This window comes from Muscardinus avellanarius, assembly GCF_963383645.1.
Source record: "Muscardinus avellanarius genome assembly, chromosome: 2".
NCBI lineage: Eukaryota > Metazoa > Chordata > Mammalia > Rodentia > Gliridae > Muscardinus > Muscardinus avellanarius.
The window spans coordinates 76,218,780-76,235,240 of NC_137787.1; the positions used below are offsets into that span (position 1 = coordinate 76,218,780).

At 33.6% G+C, this 16,461-nt stretch overlaps 1 protein-coding gene across 4 annotated transcripts in view; it reads left to right on the forward strand.

Annotated features, from left to right (window-relative positions):
* The window catches only part of BAZ2B (bromodomain adjacent to zinc finger domain 2B), a gene marked incomplete at both ends in the record, with an annotated part of 142,422 nt that overhangs the window by 87,029 nt on the left and 38,932 nt on the right, over positions 1 to 16,461 (forward strand). For 2 of the 4 annotated variants that reach the window (XM_080719846.1, XM_080719845.1), the window contains 6 exons: positions 3,631 to 3,696; positions 5,360 to 5,425; positions 7,522 to 7,566; positions 7,810 to 7,836; positions 9,096 to 9,161; positions 15,528 to 15,668. In XM_080719846.1, coding sequence (XP_080575972.1) covers positions 3,631 to 3,696; positions 5,360 to 5,425; positions 7,522 to 7,566; positions 7,810 to 7,836; positions 9,096 to 9,161; positions 15,528 to 15,668 — 411 coding nt within the window. The remainder of the gene's footprint in view (positions 1 to 3,630; positions 3,697 to 5,359; positions 5,426 to 7,521; positions 7,567 to 7,809; positions 7,837 to 9,095; positions 9,162 to 15,527; positions 15,669 to 16,461) is intronic. The other 2 variants (XM_080719844.1, XM_080719847.1) reach the window with 1 other exon arrangement.

Below are 16,461 nucleotides of genomic sequence, written 5' to 3' on the forward strand. Positions count from 1 at the left end.
AAAGTAAAGAAAGACAGTAAGGAAGGAAAGAAGGAAAGGAAGGAAGCCAGGCAGGCAGGCAGGCAGGTAGAGTAAAATAGGGTGGGGGGTATAGCTCAGAGGTAGAATTCCTCTGGGGTCAATTCCTTGTACTACAAACAAAAAAAGTGGCTAACGAATGTATTTTATTATAAGTATTTACTGAATAGTATATATGTATATAAGTTTATATCTCATTTTAAGTAAAATATTACTTTTTCTCTTATACTTTTTTTAATAGCTTATTATTATTTTTTTTTGTATTGGAGATTTAACCCAGGGATGTTCTACCTCCAAGCTATACTCCCCAGCTCTATTTTTTATTTTGAAGCAGGGTGTGATCCTCCTGTTTCAGCCACTCAAGTACTGGTGTGCAACACTATGCAGGGTTAGTTTATTCTATTTCATAATGGCTAAAGATCCATCAGATACCATTAGGAATTTTTTATTAATTACATTATTTATTTATTTATTTATTTATACTGGAAATTAAAGCATAAAGGAAGTGGTAGTCAAGAACTATTCTTTAAAAATAATTTTTAGGCTGGGCGTGGTGGCGCACGCTTGTAATCCCTGCACTTGGGAGGCAGAGACAGGAGGATCGCACAGGTTCGAAGCCAGCCGCGCGCGCTGGCTTAAGTACTGGTATTATAGGTATTATACTCAAGTACTGGTATTATAGGTGTGCAACACTATGCAGGTTTAGTTTATTCTATTTCATAATGGCTAAAGATCCATCAGACACCATTAGGAATTTTTATTAATTAAATTATTTATTTATTTACTTATTTATACTGGAACTTGAACCCAGGGGCATTCTACCTGAGAATGAGCAACATTCCCAGCCCTTTTTATTTTTTTATGTTGAAACAGGGTCACGTTAGGTTGCTGAGAGTCTCAGTCTTACTACATTGCTGAGGTTATCCTCGAACCTATCATTTTTTTGTCTCCACCTCTCAAGTACTGGGATTATAGGAGTGTGTCACCATGCCTGTCTCCCATTAGTACTTTAAATTCAGATTCATGATCCTAAAGTATTAAAGTATTGCAACCTAAATCAACATGATCTTTGCTGGTCATTGAAAAAGCACGAGGCTCCAAAGCTTTTGACAACATTACTGCAAATGAACCCGTCTTAGAATACCATCTGAATATTCCTCTTTCCTTCAAAGTGAATCAAAGTGTAAAATAATCCCATTCACACCGTCTGGTATATAATGACCATTTTATGTATGTGTTTATTTTTTGCGATGAGGCAAGATGTCTTGCCACGTTGCTGAGGCTGGGCTTGTATTTGTAATTCTCTTGCCTCCACCTCTGGAGCAGATCATATTATAGCTTTGTGTCACCACTCCTGGATATATTTTAAAGTCAGCATTAAATCAAGAATAAAATAATAGCATGTGTTTTGCATTCTTTGGATTGCTTTTTCTCCCCCAGTAAGCCAGAAATATAGGCAGAGAGCCCCCTCCACTTTTTTATTTTTTAACAGTGCTGAGGGGTAAACTCAGGGCCTTTTGCATGCTAGGTAAGCACTCTACCACTGACCTATGCTCCTAACCCTGTCTCCCCACTACAGAACCATTAAGGCAGTTTTCTAGAAGGTTGCAGACATATTTTAATGAAGCAGTAGGAACTCAGGTATTGGAATCTGAGCCAGGCTCAGTATTTACTAGTTATTGAACTTCAGGCAAAATATTTACTGTCTAGATACCTCATTTTTACTTTTATGAAAAGAAGATAATTTTATCTTCTGTAATTTTTTATGAACAAGATTCTATAAAGTATTTAAAGTGGCCATCTCAGTGGCTATAGGTACTGAATATTATAAAGTTAGCCTGTATTATAATAATTTATAAATAGTGTTTATCTGTATGATATTTACATCACTACTAAATATATGGTACATGTAAATTACTTGGATGATTAAGATAAATCTTTAGACTGTATGTATTTAAGCCCACGATTCTCTCCCCATCTCTCTGTATATGAGAGCAGTGAATAACTTTTGCTGATTTGAAGGTACCACTGTAAAATCTGATGAGTGAAAAGGGCATTATGCTTTTCCTAGTTCTCAAGTGCTAATTCAATTAAATGTTTCAACTATGAACTAAATATAGTCTTCTTTAAGACCTGGAAATGATAGGAAAGGGTGACTTGAATCTTTTGTTTTGGTAAGCTGAAAAAAATATTTAACACCAAGAGAGGATAACTAACAGCAAATTTGTGGACTGTAATCAGTTTTTTAAAATCAGAGCAGTACTTACTAAAAGCTCATTATCATGCATTAGACTCCCTACAGGAAATCCATAACATCAGTGTACAGAAAAGAAATATTTAGTAAAGTATAGATTTAAAAGGTAGAACTATTGTCTCAATACTGAATGAGGTATTGAAATATGCAGCAGTATCAAATGTGTTTGCTCTAGAAATTCTAGGACAAATATAATTTGAAGTAGGAAATTTCAGATACATTTTTGAAAATTATGAATTTTAATCAGTGCCATTTAGGACTTCTAAAAAGAAGTTATGAACTTAAAATTGCTAAAAAAAATGTATGTATAGAATAGAAAGTAATTTTTAATCACAATATAAGTTCTTATCAAAATTTATTCACTTGCTAATTAAAACATACACAGAAGCCAGTTCATTAAATTTAGATTTGTAAAGCCTGTAATTCCAGTACTTGGGAGATTGAGACAGGCTGATAGTTGCTGACCAGCCTCAGCAACTTGGTGAAAATCTCAGCAAGCTTAACAAGACCATGTTTCAAAGCAAAAAATAAGAGGGGTGAGTCATATTTATTATTCAACATGTGTCATAAGAAATTTCACAATGTAAGTTACTTTTAATCTACTACACATATAGTATCACTGTATGCTTTTTAAAGCATTTTTATTTAATCGTGACAAAGATGAGAAAGGGCAAGCACCTCATTCTTTTTCTTATTTATTTATTTATTTATTTATTTATTTATTTATTTATTTATTTGGTGGTACTGAGGTTCCTGGAAGCCCTTCTACATCCGGGATACACTCCCAGACCTATTTTTATATTTTTATTTGGAAACAGGGTCTCTTAAGCCAGCGAAGCTGGCTCCGAACCAGCGCGATCCTCCTGTCTCCACCTCCCAAGTGCAGGGATTACAAGCGTGCGCCACCATGCCCGGCTTCCTCATTCTTTTTCTATAGAAGCACAGTTATATGTTCAAGATTGTTCAATAAATGACACTAACCCAGAATGAGCCTTATATTTTCTGATGCTGAGCCACTGTTTTTTTCTACTGTTCTACCCTGCGTTTATTTCAAATTAAGTGTTATTTGTAATTGTAAATATTTACTAAGATTCTCAGGCTGCATGAGTTTAATCAGCTTTATTGACCTGGCTTCTATCTATTCATTTAGCATTTATATTTGATAGATTATGAGGAATTGTATAAAATCATACAAATTTAAGACATAAAATATATATGATCGTCTAATAATTAAATTTTTGTATCCAGCCTGGATAGCCTTTCATAACTTTGTGCTTATATCTTAAATAATTTGATTCCAGTTACATATTTTTACCTAGATATTTATTTTGTTATCATAAATATAATTTTTTCTATAGGAGAAAATTAAGAGAATACAGCAAATCAGAATGGAAAAAGAACTTCGAGCCCAGCAAATTCTAGAGGTAGAATTTTTTAATTTAATATAACTAAAGTAATATACTCATATATTATAAAGTCTGAAAGAAATATAAATTTTGCCTGCATGTTTTTTATCCAGACAAATCATTATATCCCTCATAAATTCTATTCAAACATCATACATAGAGTAGAACTTCTCTGAACTTTATTTAGCAAGCTCATCTCAGCAGTAAAAAGCTAGGAAATGAGACACAAGAAAAAGGAAGATGTGTGAGTGGCCTATAAAGTTGTCATAATGTTCATGTGCTAATAAAACTCTTGTTCTTTTCTCTTAGAAATGTCATAAAGGCTTATAGTCAGATATTTACTTTTGATTTAGAAACAAACTAAAAGTAAACATCCTAAAAGTAATTTAAATTTTAAATGCGGGACCATTTCTACTCCTGGGGTTTGCTTGTTTCCAGCATATCTCTCTTCTCTGCAAGCTGACTAGAATAAGGATAGAAGACATATGTTGGCAACTGAAAAATAACAAAAAGGCAGCAAAGGAAAAATACAGAAGAGCTCCAGCTAGCATATACCAGAACTCAAAAGCCTAGCAAGAGTTTGTAATCTTTTAGTTGAATAGCAAGCAATTTTCAACACCTTAATAGCCCAAAGGCATTACTCTATCAAACTGTGCAGTATAATAACTGATGTTCAAAATAATTGCCCTGAGTCATCAAGAAAAAGCCAAATTATGTTTAGTGTTCTGTGTCTAAACAGGCATATGTCTCAAAATTATTTCCATCTAACATAGTGAAAATAAAGTTTTAATGTTTAAAATTATTATAACCTCTCAGCTATTCAGGAAACTGTTGCTTTATAGAACAGTTTATTTCCTGAGGGCTCCAGACAGCTGAAGTTTTCTATGTTAGGGTTCTTTTTGTTAATCCTTCTAGAAATACATACATAATCCATTATTTATTTCACATTAATTTCAAAATTCCCAAATCAAAAATACTAGGTTAAAGTAAGTTAACAACCACTACTAGTTACAAAACTACTAGGTAGCTGATGACTTAAAGATTATGAAGCTCACATTTGACAGCCTGTGTAATAGGGAAAATGTGCTTCATGGAAGATTCACATGTTTCTATTCTATCAAAATAAGGAACATTTAACTACAATATAGAGATAGGGAAAATCAGATTTAGTGTCATATATTTAATGGTCATAGTCAAATAATGGATTTTTATCTAAAATTTCAATTATTAAAATAAATTTTAAATAAAGTAAACATGTACATTTTAAATGTTACTTATTAATTCTTCAAATAGTTCTGTTTATTGGCTTAAATCTATATTTTTCTAAATTTTTTATTATATTTCTTTTAAAGTCAGAAAACAATACATGACACAAAATCATTTTTTCTGTGATTTTTTCAGATAAACAATCATTACAGATTTTTAGTAGTATGTAAAAGATAAGAATAGCTGTCATTCTTATGAATTTAAGAATATTTGATATATCCTAATGCTAATGTTTAGGTAAAAATAAAATTAGTGTATTAAATACGTTATCTGGGAGAAAATATGTAATTGTCCACATATATGTTACATATTGTTTTGTACCTTGTGAGGCATGTAGCTTCATTTCAAGTCTGAGATAATTTGTAAGTTGTAGTGGTGCTGTTGCATGACTTTGAGACCTGTTTTGCATGCACAGGCTAAAAAGAAAAAGAAGGAAGAAGCGGCAAATGCCAAATTATTGGAGGCCGAGAAACGAATAAAGGTTAGTTTAGATGAGAATCAGAGTTTTTATTTTCCAAAAATAAAAACTATTTGTTATACCAACATCAATTATATGAAAAAACAACTTTCCTTAAAACGATTACCTAAAAATACATTTAGCAAATACCTAGTGTAAATGTGTGCTTTTGTATGTATGTATTTGTATGTATATTATGTATATTTTTATTTCATTATACAGGTTTTATGTAATGCTTTGAGCTCTTTAAACAAGACAACAGCAAATCACAAATACAAATTATTACATAACACCTGTATATGGTTTTGCTTGATAAGAATGGTCCCTTAGAACTATTTTCTGTGTCATTTATGTTTACATTTCAAACTGTGTCCTAAATCTGATTCTCCCTTCCTAACTTTTCTCTTTGTTGAGGTCCAGCAACTGTTTTATCTATTAATAAATGAAAAGGGTAGTCGGGCGTGGTGGCGCACGCTTGTAATCCCCGCACTTGGGAGGCAGAGACAGGAGGATCCCGCAGGTTCGAAGCCAGCCGCGCATGCTAGCTTAGGAGACCCTATTTCCAAATAAAAATGTAAAAATAGGTCTGGGAGTGTAGCCTGGAGGTAGAAGGGCTTCCAGGAACCCGAGTACCACCAAAAAAAAAAAAAAAAAAGAAAGAAAGAAAAGGGTCTAGAAACAAAAAGTTATCAGCTGCCATTTACTACCAATAAACATTAGCTATTGTTGTTATTGTAACTTAAATTATTTGGAGGTGCTTTGGTTTTGATTTCCTGGCATGAAGTATAAGAAATATGTTCCCTTTGCTCCGTACCCACCCCTTACCTTAACAGAACTCTTAAATGGGGCAGCTGTATGCACCTGGTGGTGCTGGAAATAGCCATCACAACTACACCTTATAAAGCCAGGAAACTTATTTTTTCTTTTTTGGAAGTAGGAGAGGGTGCTGGGGATTGAACCCAGAACTTCACATATACTAAGCTCTACTTCTGAGCTGTACCCCAGACACTGTTTATCTTTTCAACATAGACTCTCCTACTTTTTTCTTTAGACTGCCATGATTTTTAATGCCTACTCATAATATTAATTTCATCCGTATTTTATCTATTTTTTCTTATGGTATTTGGGATGAAGCCAGAGATGGTCTACCTCTGAGCTACACCTCCAACCCCTACTTTTTAAATTTGAAACAGGGTCTCACGATGTTGCTGAAGACCCTGCAAAGTTACAGAGTTGGGCCTTAATCCTGCAATTCTTCTGTCTCAGCCTCCCAAGTACTGAAGTACAGGCATGTGCCACCATGCCCACCCATCTCAGATTTCACCTTTTTTTATAGTGAAATTGGTGACATTTCTAGAATTGTTTGCATTAAGCCCTATGCCCCTTGGGACGCTGCTGTGAACCGTAGGTGGGTATGGAAATCTCAATCCAGTCACCACACTCTTTGTCACTTTTATTCATAGAATTGAAAAAGATGTTAATTATAGAATGCATTAGGAGTTTATATTCAGAGTGGGGAGGGTTCTAATCAGCTAGATTCAAGAGTTACAACATACTGTGTTAAAATAATTTTTAAAACACACGTGTGATTTGCATCTGACATCTTCACAAATTTAGTCAGTTCATTGAATGTAATGTTGAAGTATGTCATTCAGTTATTCATTGAATTTTGAGCTGAAATGTCTATTGAAGGGGTTTACTATATCATATAATTTTAATGTTAAAGATTAGGTAGAACCATATGAAATTGAGTTGCCCTTTTTAAGTTAATTTATATATTTTATTGGTGCATTATGACTATACATAATAGTAGGATTAATTGTTACATATCTGTACATGCACATACTACAGTTTGGTCAATTTCATTCCCCAGTATCTTCCTTCTCCCTCCTCTACTTCTTCCTTCTCATCTTCATATTCTACAAAACTGGTCTTCCTAAACTTTTTCTACTTTTCTTTCTGAATTCCCACTTTATAAGTAAAAATAGATTGAATATTGATAATTTTGTATGGTTCAACCTAAAGGAAGACTATGTAGCATCTTAGAAAAGGAACTTTTATACTTTTAGCATTTTCTAAATCTTCTCTAAAATTTATATTAAAAGTTTCTTATTTTTAAGGAAAAAGAAATGAGAAGACAACAAGCTGTACTTCTGAAGCATCAGGTCTGTATACATACAGTTATGCAACTGTTGAAATGTACCTTTTAAAATTTTGCTTAAACTTATTTTGGGGAAAATCTTCAAAATATTTTCTTTTAAATTTCTGATATAATTTCTGCCTAAGTTTTTCCTTCATCTTATAGTTTATTGCCTTGCTTTGGTATTGGTGTCTTTTGGGGGGTTAAAAATTGGTTTTATGACTCTGTGATTTCTGTTTCATAATGTTGTGCCAACTCTTTCTACCAGGAGTTGGAGAGGCATAGACTAGATATGGTATGGGTATGTTTATTTTTGTACATCTAACACCGCATTGTGATTTGGTTGTGATATGGTTGTCATAGCAATGCATAAAGTGTAGCACTGGCTGCTGTCATATTACATACTGCTGCATGGCTTTACAGCACAGTGCATTGCATACATCTGCTTGTCTGTCTATAAAGAAGTATGATACATCGCCAAGATTTTTCATTGAATTGTGTGAGTCTTAAATAAGGCTACTCTCCAAAAAAGTACATTACTGATGTCACAAGGAAAGTCAGATCACTATACAAGTAGATACACTGTGACCCATATTCTCCCATCATTCTAGATGCAAAAATTCCATTATGTACAATGGGAATTTTGAATTTATTTGGTGAGAGAATATGAAAAAGATTCTGATTTCATAGACAAATTTTAGAAGTAATTTTAGAAATAACTATTTTGGAGGGCCAAATATATTTCAAAAATCAATAGAGATATTATTTGTATGTGATTTTATATTTTAAAATGAAACAAAATTACCAAAGTAAGCTAGTGCTTACCTTATTTTCATACTGTACGTTTCAGATTACACCTTTTAGCCCACGGTGCAGCTTTTGTAGCTTTAAACAGTGCATCAAGTGGAGACATCAGTAAATAGGAATATCCCATTTCATTGGTGTTTGTATATGAAGTAAGACTAGTTTAACTTTATAAATTGACACAAAGCTTAAAAAAAACTTCTAATTTGTTGGTGGCTTATTGGATTTACAAAACAGTTTTGTACTTACAATAAAACTAACCAATTCTAAAAATATCATATGAAATTGATTATAGATCAATTTCTGCCTGATAAAAAAATTTACAAACAATGCAACCTTTAGTTCAATTGGCTATAGTAAGTATTTATGGTTTTTCTAATAGCAGATGTAAGGTAACTGACCTGTTCCAGCCAACCATTATGCTTTTTGTTCTGCCAGCTTTTGAAGGAGCATCACAACTGACCATAAGTAAATCTTGTATGCTTCTGTTTACACTGTCTCCATGTTCATTGCTTTACCTTTTTGCTTTTGGTTGTTCTTGTATTTGCTTTCTAAACCTGAACTAAAACATGCACAGACTGGCCATTCTTGTCTTATATTTAGTATTTACTGTGACTTGTCTATAAATGCTAAACATGCTATACTGAGTTTATTTTTTGTTGTTGTTGTTGTTTTGTTGTTGTTTTCCATTTGAAAACCAAACGGTTACTGGTGGTTGAGTTATTTTTCTAATTTTATCTGGCCTAATAGGAACGAGAGAGAAGGCGACAACACATGATGCTTATGAAAGCTATGGAAGCTCGTAAAAAAGCAGAAGTAAGTGGATGTTTCTAGGAAAAACATGACCACATCAATTAATATTTTTCCATGAAGCATGGCTCTACTAAAGATAAATGTTTTTGAGTATGGGTTTGTCCTGATTTGCTTTCATAAACAAGCTGAAGGTTAAAAATAGTATCTGAGTTTTAGAAAATAATATAGGAAGGGTTTCTTTTTTTTTTTTTTTTTTTTTTTTTTAGCCCTGACTCTATTTTTCTCTAGAATTCAGGATCTCATTTATTGCCTCTGATCCCAAGCTTGCATACTGTGTGGAAGGGTTTCAATGTATGTATTAATTTTCCTGGGTGAGATTTTAATCTTTTTTTTTTTTTTCATGGGGATTGAACCCAGGGGCATTTTACCTCTGAGCTACACCCCCAGCCCGTTTTTTTTTTTTTTTTTTTTTTTTGAAACAGGGTCTCACTAAGTAGCTGAAGCTGGCCACAAGCCTGGTACTCCTGTTTCAACGTCCCAAGTATTGGGATTACAAGTGTGCCACCATAACTTGCTAATCATCTTTTTTTAATGTATTGTTTATTAATTATTGACTTAGATAAAGTAAAACTAATATAGCATTCCTAGATGAGGCCTAGGTACCCTAATTCAAACTCTAATCATTCTAATCATGGACTTCTAAGCCATAGAGTTAATCTTTAGCATTCTATGTATAAAATTAGGCATGAGGATTTCCCATAAGACAGACTTTTAACAGATTATAAAAAATGATTATTACAGAAAGCCAAAATGAAATGATTGGAATTTAATAGAAAACAGCTAAAGGTTAAAATAAATGTTCCAAAAGCAAGTATTATGCACTAAACAGTTGAGTAGGGAGAGGTAGATTTTTGTGTGTATGTGGCACTAGGGATGGAACCCAGGGATAATCTACCTCTGAGCAACACTTCCAGTCCTATTTTATTTTCATTTTGAAACAGGATCTTACTAGGTTGATGGAAGTCTCACTAGTTGCTGAGACTGTCTTCAGCCTGTAATCCTTCTGTCTCAGCCTCCCAAGGAGTGGGATTACAAGTGTGCACCGCCATGCCCAGCTAGGTGTAACCTTTCTTTATTTTGAAACAGGTTCTCCCTGAGTTGCAAAAGGCCTCACTAAGTAGCTAAGGCTGTCTAAAAACCACAATCCTCCTGTCTCAGTTTCCTAAATGCTGGGATTACAAGTGTGCACCACCACACCTGGCATAGGTGTAGCCATTTTAACCAGGGTTTGGGAGAGTTGAGAGACCGAGATTTCCAGACTGGTTCTGTCACCAACTTGTTTCTCCTCCTCAAACTGTTTCTTTCAAAGTGGAACAGTAATTTCCAAGGACACCCATGTTGTCACAAATGAAAGGATTTCATTCTTTTTATGGCTGAAGAGTATTCCATGGTATGTATGTACCACATTTTCTCTACCCATCCCTTGGTTGATGGAGACTCAAGTTGTTCCCATTTCTTGGCTGTTGTGAATAGTGCCACAGTAAACGCAGTAGTGTATATACTCAGTAGTGGGATTACTGGGTCATGAAACATACTTTTTAGAGACAATCCAAACTTTTGCTCAGTCTTTTACATAAACTTCTGCTTCAGTATAAACAGACCATTCTTAAATGTACTTGTCCATTTCTTCATTGTCATGTAACATGCAAAAGACAATAACTAGCTGCCGGGGTCCAGCCCTAGCCAGAGTCGAGGTTCGTGTGTCGGTGAGAGGAGAGTCGAGGTCGTGAGAGAGAAGACACTGACACACGAGACCGAATGGCAGCTTCTCAAACTTTATTCTGATGGAAGCTTCTCCAGCTTCTCTCTTACTTTTTTCTTACTCCTCTCTTTCAGGATTTGTTACAATCTTTATAGTCATGCAAATAGGAACTTCGAGGACAGAAAAAGTCTTTAACAGACTTAAGGGCAGGGTGCCAGACATTTAAATAATCATAGAAAGTATGCTTTGTCTCATCTCAAGGCCAGCTTGAACTTAATCTTATATGTTGGCCCAAACTAAGGTCAGTTTGAACTTAATCTTTGGCCCAAACTTTATCCTTGGGAGAAAAATCTTTGCTGCCTGAGTCTTTCACAAGCCGCTGCCCATCAATTTTAGTTATAATGCTTATACATAAAATTCCAATTATACATATTGATCCAAATAATCCTAAAATAATTTTTTGAAGAAGGAAATGCTAGACATGTTTCATGGGGGATTTATGCCCTTGCAAGTCCTCTGACCGAGCTTTCTCAAGGTCTGCATGAGATGCTGTAGCAACTAGTAAAATGTCAATAATAACTATTACAAGAACAAGCCTTATTATAAAGTGAAGACTATCTGGTACTTAGCCAGGGACAGTTTAGAATTGTAAATAGCCTATGTATAACTCTTGATTCTAAACTTTAATTACTTTTTACCTTTAATTGTAAAGAAAGGAAAGTAGGGTAAACAAAAATGCAGATATTACAAGTAGTTTTAAAAGAATTATGTAGCTAAAAAATTGCTGTTACCTTATTTATTAAAAATATCTGACAATAAGCAGGGCATGGTGGTGCACACTTGTAATCCCCGCACTTGGGAGGCAGAGACAGGAGGAATGCGCAGATTCGAAGCCAGCCTCACTGGCTTAAGAGACCCTGTTTCCAAATTTAAAAAAGTATAAAATAGGTCTGGGAGTGTAGCCCAGAGGTAGAAGGGTTTCCGGGAACCCCAGTACCACCAAAAAAAAAAAAAAAAAAAAAAAAAAACTGACAATAGGAAACCTCAGCAAAGCTAGAATGGAAGGATAGGAGAGGAAGAAGGCTGAGGTTGATTAATGGAGGAGCTATATTCGAATATGTGTAAAAATATGAATGTAGCCTGGTTAACCTGGACCCAACTCATTGTTGGGAGGGAGAAAAGGGAAGTTGGGGAGGAGAGTGCACCAAGCACAGTCTGAATATATGCCATTTTCAATATGATCCACATAAAAATAAAAAAAATTTTAAAGATCTGACAGTATGGCAGCTTAATACAATAATACAGCTTAATACAATATACAGCTTAATACAATAATACCACTTAATACAATATCTGAAATTATGTTAAGAAATTCTCCACACCCATCAAAGTAGAGAGGTAAAACAAACACTACTTGTATGATTCTTGATGTACATAGTACTGATCTTTCTTTTTTATTTGGTACTACTTTGCTATTTTTTCACTAAAAAAAAATCCCAAATTACTATTGGCTCTCCAGTTTAGAAATATAATTTTAATAGTTCTTCCTTTATATAAATCTATAATTTATAAAAAGAATTCAGATTTATATAAATTATCTTAATGGTTACTTGTATATTAATTTCAAAAGGGCATAATTTATAGATATATAATAACAATGTAATAACTAAAAATGTGTAGCCTCACAAGTAAAAAAGGCTTATTTCCTAGGATAATTCAAGTTATATGAAAAACATCTGCTTTCATTACGACTTATAACTAGAAACAGGAGTGGTTTAAGTAATACAGGAAAGAACATTTTACTCCCAAAGAATCAGTAAAGTACAAAAGACTGCTAAACATGCATCTATCACAGAGTGACTATGTCAGCACTTCAGGAGACAAAGCTATAAAATAGGGGCAGTAGCTCAGGCTTCACAAGTCATCTAATAAACTAGATTTGAAAAGGAGAAAAACATATAGTCCCCCAATGACTCAAGTCCTCAGAATATTTCATAATCTTGTATTCAAACCAGTCGTTACTTAGTAAAAAAAAATAAAAATACAAAGCAGAATTGCCTATGTAGACTTTAAGCAAATCCACTTTTCAGTTGGAGACACAGTAAAGGCAGTGAAAGAGTACTTACACAAATGTACTTCATTTTAAAATTAAAGCTTTTGAGAACAAATGTAAAATTGTTTTATATTAACTTTTAATAGAATGTTACGTGTCATTTGATAAAATAGATTTTGGAAAGCATTGTTACTCATTGCAGTATATTGAAGTCTCTAATTATCTGACTTGAGGATTAATAATTTTGGTATCAATTTAGGAGACATTTGTATAATAGTAGCTGTCCTACATAATATTTAAAGATAGTTATTCTTGAGTACAAAATGTTTCATATAATACTTTGGTCGGCTTTACGGAACTTTGATAACTAGCAGTTTATTTCTTTTAAATATTATTTTATACCTATAAATATTAGAAGTACCTTCAGTCATGTGAGTTATAATTTCTTCCTTTAAGTTTAGTTTTCATAATAACTTACATGCAAAATTTAAATATAAAAATAATAGTCTTTCTGAAAAATTTATCTGATTCTCCTACTCATGTTGATGATATGACCCATAAAACAATATCATTTTTGTTCTTTATATGTCTTCTATAAATGGTTTGTATTATTAATCTTACTTAAACTTTTATTCTTTCTGTACCCTGAGGTAAACCTTTTGAATACAATTTGCTGTCAAAAGAAATGTATGATTCTAATTATGCCCATAACAAACACCTAAGAGACCCAATAGAATCATAAAATCCAAATGCCATGGGCTCTTTGCAATATGGTCTCTTAAAAAATGGTCTGTTTTACAATCTTATAAGTTGTAAACCTCACAATAATGTCATTCTGCTATATTCAGTGTTTGATTTTGGGATATACAACTCTAGGATAAACTAAATGTATTTATATAGTTGTTATTATGTTTTCATTCATGTTTTTAGAGTCCCCCAAATAATCATTTCAAGTGAGTACAAAAATTAATTTAAAATATTTACCTTATGCCTTTTTGACTGTTTAAAATAATCTAAATATATTTTTTCAACTTTGAAATGAAGCTTTTAATGACCTACTAAGATATTAATAAAATTTTGATATAGAAAGTCTTATTATTGCTGGGCATGGTGACACACACCTTTAATTCCTGTTCTTGGGAGGCAGAGATAGGAGGATTGCAGGTCTGAAGCTAGCCTCAGCAACTTAGTAAGGCCTTGTTTCTAAATAAAAAATAAAATAGGATGGGGGGGTACAGCTGGGAGGTAGGATGCCCCTGGCTTTAATCCATAATGCCAAAAAAGAATTGCCCTTTGATTCTACTTATATTTATTCTTTAAATAAATGACAATTCTATTTGATACATGATAATAAAATAATGATAATGGTATCATAATAGAAAATTTCTTCTGAGAGAATGTTGTTACTCCTTACAACAAGGAAAAAAGTTTTATATGCATCACTGTCAACATGATTTACATTATGATGTGAGACTATAATGTACCAATAAGTATATTTTAAAAAACAAGGAGAAAAGATAGTTATTTCTATATTGTTGGCATTACCAAAACATTTTAATGCTTTTGAAATTGCCTTCAGAGTTGCCATTTTACATTCTTTTAAATACTGTCTATGGTGCTGAATAAAATTTTCATTTCATCACAGATGCTATCTCAAGACTAGCTATTCATTTTGAAAAATTTGCTTTTAAGATGAGTGTGAACACCAATAATCCTAGCCACTTGGAGGTGGAGACAAAAGGATTATAAATTCAGGGCCAGCATTGACAACTTAAGACCCTTTCTCAAAATAAAAGTTAAAAGGGCTAGGGATGTAGCTCAGTGGCAAAGTTACCCTCAAGTTCAGTCCCTAGTACCTCAAAGGAAATAACAAAACTACCTCTGCTAAATCATAAATGCTGCGTCCAGCCGGGCGTGGTGGAGTACGCTTGTAATCCCCGCGCTTGGGAGGCAGAGACAGGAGGATCACACAGGTTCGAAGCCAGCCACGCGCGCTGGCTTAGGAGACCCTGTTTCCAAATAAAATGTAAAAACAGGTCTGGGAGTGTAGCCCGGAGGTAGAAGGGCTTCCAGGAACCCCAGTACCACAATAAATAAATAAATAAATAAATAAATAAATAAATAAATAAATAAATAAATACTGCGTCCATTTCTTGCTGTGACTCCTCTATTGCTTCCTGTAGCCACACAAAAATTTTTTACTGATCTTACTTAACTTTATTTCATAAATATGTAGTTGACTATGTACATTTTATGTACTTGCTTTTATTATTAAAAATTTTATTCTCAAAACCTGTCAAAGGACTGACCATATTTTAACAATAGAATAGTCTGCATTTAATTTAATACTGAAATAAAAGTATAGAGTTGAGGTTTTTAAAATTTATCTTTTATTGTATATACTTTATATATAATAGTCAGAAGATTATTTTGAAATTCAAAGGTGAAAATACTGAAAATCAAAACAACTCTTTGTTTCTATGTAATTCAAAACTTATTCCTGAATTTGCTTGTGGAATTAATAGCATTTTCATCATTTTTTAAGTTTTAAATGGGATTTTCAAATATTTACAATAACTAAGGAAACTTATGTATTCATGATTTTATTTTTAAGGAAAAAGAACGATTGAAGCAAGAAAAACGTGATGAGAAAAGATTAAATAAGGAGCGTAAACTAGAACAAAGAAGATTAGAATTAGAAATGGCAAAGGAACTAAAGAAGCCTAATGAAGACATGTGCTTAGCAGACCAAAAGGTACCAAGTTCATTAAGATGTTTAATTTTTTCCAGTTTTCTCACAGATTCCTTTGACAGGACTGCCATTATGAAAGCTTTAAATTCTGTCTAGAGCTGTACATCTCTAATCATAGGTCAGTTTGCCTCTCCTGGGTAGCCACCAGTAAACCCCTCTTCAGTTCCTGTGCTGACAAGGACAGTTCTTATTATACATATGGAGCGCTCCCAGCCTTTTTAACTTTAGATATACTCCAGAAATCTACAAAGAAGGACCATAGAAGTAGATGATATTTCCGTGTTTCTTTTGGTCCTTTCCAGATATTAAGGGATAGAAAGATCTAATTTCTCTCCATGCCCCATGGATACTTATTTAAGTTAGGATTTATCACCAGGCATGGTGGCGCACGCTTGTAATCCCCGCGCTTGGGAGGCAGAGACAGGAGGATCGCGCAGGTTCGAAGCCAGCTGCGCACGCAGGCTTAGGAGACCCTGTTTCCAAATAAAATGTAAAAATAGGTCTGGGAGTGTAGCCCGGAGGTAGAAGGGCTTCCAGGAACCCCAGTACCACCAAAAAATAATAATAATATTAAGTTAGGATTCATCATCTGTAACTTTCTCCAGTGCTTAGTAATGGTAGCTAACCTATATTAAGCATGTATACATGCCAGGCACTAGGTTAAGTGCTTACATGGATTCGTTTAATTGTATGATTTCATGCAATCCTAAACACAATCCTGTGGAGTCAGTATTTATTTCTGTTTACAGATGAGAAAACTAAGACATGGAATTTCAGAAATTTGCCAGTGTCCATA